The sequence below is a fragment of the Hippocampus zosterae genome, chromosome 7 (assembly GCF_025434085.1).
Source record: "Hippocampus zosterae strain Florida chromosome 7, ASM2543408v3, whole genome shotgun sequence".
NCBI classification, from domain to species: domain Eukaryota; kingdom Metazoa; phylum Chordata; class Actinopteri; order Syngnathiformes; family Syngnathidae; genus Hippocampus; species Hippocampus zosterae.
In genome coordinates, this window is record NC_067457.1 from 19463145 (window position 1) to 19471635 (window position 8491).

General features: G+C 45.1%; 1 protein-coding gene and 1 long non-coding RNA gene across 2 annotated transcripts; one reads left to right on the forward strand and one right to left on the reverse strand.

The window, feature by feature from the left end:
- Positions 1-786: 786 nt before the first annotated feature.
- On the reverse strand, positions 787-7566 carry nfe2l3 (nfe2 like bZIP transcription factor 3). Its single transcript, XM_052072170.1, has 5 exons — positions 7090-7566; positions 4301-4402; positions 3555-3668; positions 3026-3473; positions 787-2820 (listed from the first exon to the last, which is right to left on the reverse strand). The coding sequence occupies exons 1-5, from the start codon at positions 7564-7566 to the stop codon at positions 2054-2056; spliced, it is 1908 nt and encodes a 635-aa protein (XP_051928130.1). The 3' UTR covers positions 787-2053.
- LOC127604848 (uncharacterized) lies at positions 5733-8112 on the forward strand. Its single transcript, XR_007963428.1, has 2 exons — positions 5733-6058; positions 7116-8112. It is a non-coding gene; the product is annotated as an uncharacterized LOC127604848 (long non-coding RNA).
- Positions 8113-8491: the final 379 nt, after the last annotated feature.

The following is an 8491-nucleotide window of genomic DNA, read 5'->3' on the forward strand; positions in this document are numbered from 1 at the left end:
ACAGTAATTTCATGACATAGTGGCCCAAGGAATACGGTTAACGGTATTTGAAGGGTTGAAGACGAGGCACACTGAACAAGATTGTGACATGAATTTGTTGATAGATTTTTAATACTTATCAACTCGCAGCGAGAACCACAAAGCAAGTTAGAAAGGTAGACAAAATGGTATATAGTGCTGAATATGAATGCTTGATTTTTTTAGGTAGGGGTCTAACAAAAACAGGTTTATATATATATATATATATATATATATATATATATCATTTTTAAAAAAAATATGCCAGCTTATCAGATAAAACCGAATAGTTTCACTTTGAAATATGTGGAGATAAATATGGAATTGCACTTTTATTGGAGCTCTCTATTAAGGAAGGAAATGGTACATTTACATAAGTGACAGGTCCAATGTATGTGAGATGACGTCATGAATTCATTCATACCCTCTGGAATTGAGCCCTATTACAGTTTATCGAATCGTTCCACTTTCATAAACAAACTGTCCTTGAATCGTTCCGCAGTCCAAAAGCGTATATATTACGTAGGTTTTTTTTAAATGAAGATTTAGTAATACTATTTATTGGATTATGGCAATAGTTGAAGCATTGTTAACATTAAAAGCTGTATTATTACAGTATTGTTAGATCACCTAAAAACAAAACTTCAAAATTCAACAGCTGTATTGTGACAGAACCACTAAGGTCCCTGAAGCAGTTCATTTTGATTTGGTGTGACTCAAACACTTAGCATTGACAATGTAGGAAAGTGTTAACAAGAAAGAGACATGCATTGTTTATATTTTTAATCAGAATCATGTCAGAAACCATCTTGAAGTCCCCCCAAGAAGAAAACAGACTAGCACATCCAACAACACCATGCAATCAAAGACATCTGGCCAGCAATGATGGAGAGAAGAGGGGGAGAACATTTTTATACCAAGTCAAATTAAAAAGTAAACACTTGGTTAAAGCAGATAAAAATGGAAAATGTGAGAACCAAAGAAAGAATCAACTAAATTGTGGATGCCAATCTATTGATCTTCTTTTTGAACACAGCAACCTTCACTAAATACTTTTCAAACGGTCCCAAACATAAAATGTGATTGTATCTTCAAGGGGATAGTTTAGGATCAGTGACATTTTACCAATGACCGGAGTGATAGTTAAGCGCACTTAATATATTTTTCAACGTTTCCCCCCCCCCCCCCCCTCAAGTTTTAAAATGAACTCAGGTGGAAAGGTAGAAAATAATGCTGGCAAATCTCTCAAATGAGTACAAATGGTGCTTTAAACCAATTAATGATGATTTCAAATTGTGGATCATGCACATCGCAAACTATCCAATGCAACTTAAGGCCTTGTCAGTTTAATCATTGGTATTCCGTTGATGTCATCAAGACATAAGCAACACAATCTCTCATCTTATTTCAAACTCGAATACAGCACACACTTGCAAAAATCCGAAAGAAGTCTGTAAACATCAGATATGTCATTTGCCATTTCTCTTTCCACGATATGGTTGCAATTATAGAAAAAAAAAACCTGCTGCCATTTGTCAGCTTTTGATGCGTGTGAAAGCATTTCTCGCACTTCAAAATGGTTTAATAAATACAGCCTTGAAACACCTGCTGGGAGTCGCAGCGACGCTGAGAGGATGCATTTCAAACAAGACGTCCCCGTAATCTCGGCTGGCCGGCCATGCTGACACGTAAGCTGAGACTGGCCAGCATTCATTTGTGATCCATTTTGATATTTGCAGGCACGCTAAGCGAGTGGTTTGCATCACTTGGGAGTCGCATACAAACTTTCCTTCCAACGTGTTCATCTGAAATAAGCTTAGGATGTCCAGTGTATAAGCTACATTTACCCCCCCCCCCCAGGAGTCATTTTTATCTTTTTTTTTTTTTGATGATGAGTTTCTCCTTTTTTGGCAGCTTGATAACACTCCCCAACAGCAGTGGTTTGACACGCGCGCGCGCAGACCTTGGTAAGGCAATCCCGCAGCCGGAGAAAGGCAAGAAAGTTCCGCTTGAGGTTGAACAAAGAAATACCGCGTCATTGCTTTTTCCCCTTCTTCCTCTTGTCCGTTTTATTGCTGGACGACGCGGAGACGGCCGGCCTTCTCACGGGCTGAACCACCACCCTCCCGTTGGCCCCGCACTGCAGGGTGAATCGGTCCGGGTTCAGGGGCCGTCCCGAATCATCCGTCAGGCGAGCCAGGACGTCTCTGGTGAGCTGCTGTATCTGCTGCCCCACGGCCCCCATGGTCTTGGCCGTGATTTGTTTCTCCCTCAGCAACCGGTCCCTCTGGGCGTGGAGCCGCTCCACCTCCTCCTGGAGCCCCGTGATGGCATCCAGTTTGCGCTTGCGGCAGTTCTGCGCCGCCAGCTTGTTCTTGCCCCGCCGCCGGATGTCCCGGAGAAGCGTCACCTGTTCGGGGGAGAAGCCGTGCCCGTCGACGATCTCCAGGAACTCCTCCACGGGCATGTTGACGATCTCCAGGACGGAAAACGGGATGCACATGGCGCGGGCGCGTAGCTCGTCGCGACTCATCTCCCGCTGCTCGAAAGTGGGCCCCTCGTCTTCGCTCGAAGGCTCCTCCTTGATGCCTTTGTGGGGGAGGGTGACCGGTGGCAGGTTCAAAAAGGCCGAAGACGAGTAGCTGTGGTCGTGCCACACGCGCTCGCTGAGATCCACCCGGGGCCACGCGGTGGCACGGTCCAAAACACCCTTGAAGGGGAGGGAATCCACCTCGCTGCTGTAACCCGTCGCTCCGCATTCATCTTCGCACGAGCTGGACGACGATGACATCTCGGATGAGCCTGAGCGAGCCAAGATGATTTGGTTGATTAGCTCAAAGGACAAATCTCGGGCGGGACACTTCAGTTTTGGTGCTACTAACAAAAACGAGTACGAAAAGCACCTAACAAGACGGTTCGATAGCTGGTAAAAATCTCTCGAAAAGTACCGATGGGTTAAAATGAGGCAATGAGAATGCACTCAAAAGGGTATGAAAGAAGAACCCACCTGGGGAGACCGCACCTCCAGAGCTGCTCTCCAGGGAGAGACCAGAGTCGGAGTCCAAATCCTCAAGGATGTCTGGGTTTATGTTTCCCAAAGAATCCATCAGCGGCGAGGAGTCCATGTTTTCCAAGCCCTCCAACCCCAATTGATTGATCTGGTCAAAGACGGCCTCATCCAAGCAGTCGCCCGGCGCGCTTTGCAACGACGCGCCGTCACTTAAGCTACACACCGAGGCGAACGGGAGCGCGGCCAGCCCCAGGGCCATTCCCGCCGAAGCGTCCGAGCAGGCGGAGCCGCTGGATTCCTGTCGGAATAACGGCCTCTGCTGCCTGCCGTCAAATGCGCCGCCGCTGGTTACCATGGCGTCCAGCAAAGCGGCGTCCAGGTTGATGTCGCTGCTGCTGTCTATGTCCAGGTCTGACAGGCGCTCGGTAACGAGAGAGTCCAAGTCCTACAAAGGCAGCCCAATTTAGGCTTTTGCAAAAAAACAAAACAAAAAAACCCATGATCTGACCGTGACATGACAACTTACGTCGAGGTTAGCGACGGGCATCGAGAGGAAACGGCTCCAGTGCTGGTCAAAGTCGGTCGTGGGCGGCGGGCCACGCGGTGACTGAGACAGTGAAGCGATGCCATCGAGCGCACACTGCAGGCGGATCACAAATCAAGGTTAAACATGCTTGGCAGGATTTCATGCTCGATTTTGACAGTTGCACTGTCGCTGCTGCGAGCCTTTTTGTTTTGTCTTTTGGATCTCGTCTCGGCCAATCCAGTTTTTTGTTTTGTTGTTGTTGTTTTTGTTTTTAATTTGCTAGGCAATGTCAGCCATAAAGTTAAAGTTGACTCTACGGCTACAACACCAAATGAATAGATAACAATCATTTGAAAAATGTGTGGCGTGCGTTGTGGCGCAGTTCACCGCAAGGAAAAAAAAGTTGCAACTGAACGACACTATAAGTTGATTTCACAGCCAAAGAAGAACATACGCCTTTGAGTATTGTGATATTACCTCCATAATTAGGAAATAAGAATGTGACAAAAACGTGTTCATGCGGCATTAATCAGTCAATGATTTGCATGCTAATTTAGTTTTCATTGGACTGAGGGGGAAAAAAAAAAGGAGTGGTCACACTTCTTGAACATAATCGCGGAGGCGGCAAGGGAAATTTGACAGATCACGTCAAAATAACAATTCTGGAACGTAAGGTGTTCCTAAGTCCAACAGCGTTTGTTGACAAATAATTGGGGCCGAACCAACAAGGGCCATCCCATCCATACCTCTTGTTCCAAAGTGGAACTGAGTGCCAGCTGAGTGACAGGAGCAGATTCCGCCTCTTGTTTAATGACATCATCCTCCTCCTCCTCCTCGTCCTCGTCCTCCTGGCAGGACACACGCAGACAGATGGTGAGGAATGAAGTTTTCGAAAAAGGATTAAAATGATTCAAAACACAAGCGCTGTAAGCTCTGCATTTTGGTTGAAAAATTTGTTCTGTCATTTTTGTTTTTTTTTATTCTTGCAAATTAAAGGAAAGATGAGACCGAGACGTTTGTTTTCATGAGCAGCTGTTCAAACACCAGATGGAACTGAAACCGAACTTAACTTTTACAAGGAAAAAAAACAAAAACTGCACGAGGGCCCTTTGGGACAAATTTGAATTCTGTAAGCAAGTGCTTGTGTGCATGAAAGTGATGATTAAAAGTTTTCGGACAACTATGTAGCAGTTTCAACAATCCAAGTCAGCAGAGCGCATAATATTCTTGTTATCACCGACTATTATTTTCTGCTGTGACGAGATAAGGTCTCGTTTGTTGTAATTGATGTGACTGTACAGTAAATTATAGGGGTGAAAATATGATTTGACCGCTCTCCAAGCTATGTCTGAGCACTTTTAATGCTTTCAAATATCAAAGGTGTGGGCGGGGAGGGGGCAATATTCATATATGGGCAGGGCGCAGGTCTTCGCCCCACTTTCTCCACCTCTCAAGAGCCACAGCTGGCCGTTTAGGTCTGGAGAAAGGAGATATGATTACCCAACTGGCGGACGCATCAAGTGCTCCCAAGACGGAACAAACCCACAAGGCGTTTTCCGTTCATATCAAAGCCCGGGAAATGTTCCTGACATGGCATGTGACGCAAAATGACATCTGGGAGAGCAGCGTTGAGATTTAAGCGGGTTGTGTTCATTTAATTCTGGCGCTTGACAAGAACTTGCTTATTTGATGGAGAATTGCCGGCAAGCTCGCTAGAACCGTCCGGGTGATGTCAATGAATCCACTCGTGTTATATTCCAAGCAAATTGGGAGTGAAATGGAAAGGGAAAGTCCATTCCTTTCAATCTGTTTGCCTTCTGAAAAGCGTATCGAAGTCTTGTGACCTTTGTTGGGCCTTCTTTGAAATGGGCTCAGCCTTTAGGACAGGTCGGGTGTTATTGCGGGCCAAGTTGCGTTGACGCCGGCCATCGGGATCGTGTGCATTTCGGAGTTTCTGTTTGCTCAGCTTCCTCTTGACAATAGCACACTATTTTTTCAGTGGGGTTCAAGTCAGGCCAGTTTTGCAATCCTGTGGAAGAGGATTTCATTGTTCTTCTTGTCACGGGCATCGAGAGATGATTTTTGGAAAAAATGACACGAGGGCACATGAGTGGGTCGAACCACCGCTACTGACATTTGGTGACGCATTTTAGAGTATATGACAGTGTTGCAGGGCTTGTGTTCAATCGAGCATGGCAAGCACTTGCTTACTTGCAGAAAAGATGACATCACTAGCTAGCTCGACCAGTTAGGTGCCGTCAGCTCTTCAAAATAATCCACTTCTCAGACAAGCCTCACGCTACGAACATTCAACTCTATTGTTCCGGGTCCCCATTTCAACACACTTGGACGGACGTCCTTGTTTAACATTCTGCTGACTTCACATGCTCAGAATAGCATGCCCTGCTTGTTTAACCGCAAAGATCGCCGATTTAAATGTAGTTTGGGATGTGAAGGTGGCATGGGGTTCATTGGTGGAAGTGCAACAAAATTTGATGTTTCAGGTATCTGCACTTGAATATTTTTTTCTGAATCCCCCCACCCCTCCACACGCTCCCCGTTTGGTTAACTTTTACTCCCATCATCTGAAAACAGTATTCTGTACTTTCAACTCCTTACTTTGTCAGAATGGGCTTGTTTGTTTTTGTTATCGCTGTGGATGTTGACGCGTTCGAAATATGTACTGTAAGTCGAGAGGGGTAACGTCAACTGCGGGCATGATCTCCGAGTTGTTTTTCATGGTACAAAGTTATAAACATGGGGATCAGATGGTGCTCTGCAAATTGTGAAAATCCGCAATTGACACCGTCCCCCCGCCCCCACCCCCGCCCCGGAGAGGTTCATTGGCTGGCGCAAAAGTAATACTTTTTATTGCTTTATATCTAAGAGGTACAAAAAAGGCGACTCTGCCGATAGAGAACCGCAAATAAGTCGGGGTTCCGAAAAGCATAACATACCGTGCGTCATTTTTTACGCAATAAATTTCTGAGTATGCTGTGTTCTACTTTTACTCTGTCCTTCTATTTCAGTAGAGAGTGAGTACAGTACTTTAATTTTTTTTGTCATGGTTTATGCAAGTTAAATACTCACACTTAATTCTTATAAAACCCTGCTATCAGAAGGCCTGGGTGGAAATTTTTGTGATATTTCACAAGTAATTGCTTCCCAGAAAGTTATATTTGCCTGTAGATGCCACAAGATGGGGAGCAAAACAACAACTTCTGCCACGAAGGAAACTCAAATCACTTCAACATAGTTCTTTGGCTCAGAGATGGCACTCGTCAGTGACAAAAGTAATAATTGTATTGCTTTATAGTAAATCGATAAGATAGGTATTCACTGTATGATACTGTATACAGGTATATTTTTTTACTCGTGTACGTTCCACAGCCCGTACTTTTAGTTGACTATTTTCTGCTTTTACACAACAGCTTTAACTCAGTTCACACAAGTATCCATTTCTACTTCTCGTCTCATCTACTTCATCACTTTCTTACTTTGCTGAGCTTTATGCAACATCACACGACATACTTGCCTCTGTTATAACCCTGCTGACACAAGGCCCAGGTGGGGATGATCGCTGAAGCTCTTGGTTCCTGTCATCGCTGGCTTGGTAGCTTTCTGGGTCCGGCTCGGTGTCTGCGCTGCTGCTAGTTGAAGGCTGTCCACCGTCAGACTTGTCAACGGGCGACACTTGGTGCACCAGCCATGCGTTCAGCTGCGTGGGGAACCGCGGAGAGCCCAGAGTCCGAACCTCCTCCAGAAGCCGGCGACTTGCAAAAAAGTAGTCCAATTCGGGGCATTTGGGGTGCACGGTGTATCCCCCGAGAGTGTCTCTTAAGTTATGGAAGGGCGTCTGGGTGTAGGCTGAGCTGGGACCCAAGTTAATTTCAATCAGAGGCGAGTAGTAGCCGCTCAAGTAGCTGTCGATGTCCACGCGAACTCCAATCAAACTGAGCAGGATGGTCAACTGAATCAGGCCTTCTGTGAAGTATTTTTTCGCGACTTGCATTTTCTAAATACGTTGGCGCTGCGAATAAATATGTAATGCTGGCTTCAACAGTTCCTCTTTTTTCCCCCCGAGCGGACAAAGGGAAAAGCCTGAACAATGAGCACGCCTTCCCCTGTCAGACAAAGAGGTCCGCCTGTACCGGCGAACTCGTTGGTTAGCAAACGCTATGCTAGGTACTAAGCTACCAGCTTTATGACCAATTACCGTAAACCCCTTGGAACAAACATAGCGAAACACGCTTCCTTTCAATCCCTTGTAGTAGACCGCTTGTCGTTTTAATGTTCAAAGCCCAAAGACGTCATTAATGTTAACATAAAGTGCGCTGTCGATTAAGCTCAATGCGGATAACCAAAGAGTGCTCCACAGAAAAAAAAACTTCGACAAAATTTGCATAACTAAGGAGATTGGGTTATAGACTTGACTATAGCAAGAGCTGATTGGGTAATGTGGCCGTCTGTCACAGATTTACCCAATGACATTTCCTCCTTGACAACTAATCCGCCCTCCCCTGCAACCGAAAACGACAAATATTTAGATTTTATTAAATCACAAAAAATACATTTATGCCGCCTCAGAAAAGTACAGCGGTTTATTTTAATGACGAATATTCTATATCTCTAAATATCTAATTCAGTTAACGATTCATTTCCTAAGTCTCGCGGGCTACTCCCATTTCTCTGACAGTTTGGCAACGGTATAGTTTGGTTTCACTAACTGGAGTCATGTGTCTGGCTGGGACAGATCGCACTACTGACCTGCTTTTGTTCTATGTTTAGCCTACTGGTAAACGTTAGAATTACAGCAAGAACTCGGTAAACTTATTTACAGGCGGCATCAAAACAACTTATGTAACTAATTTTATTTTTTCCTCTACAAATTCACTAATCCCCGTCTGCATTCTACATCCACATTCTGGTACAGGTGT

What these genes read in the sequence shown, in the direction of transcription:
- nfe2l3 (XM_052072170.1), bottom strand. Translation starts at nt 7,566, where the DNA reads ATGCAAGTCGCGAAAAAATACTTCACAGAAGGCCTGATTCAGTTGACC. An exon ending in TGCCCGTCGCTAACCTCGAC is followed by an intron (nt 3,474 to 3,554) that starts GTAAGTTGTCAT and finishes CTGCCTTTGTAG; the next exon opens with GACTTGGACTCTCTCGTTAC. An exon ending in TGGAGGTGCGGTCTCCCCAG is followed by an intron (nt 2,821 to 3,025) that starts GTGGGTTCTTCT and finishes TGGCTCGCTCAG; the next exon opens with GCTCATCCGAGATGTCATCG.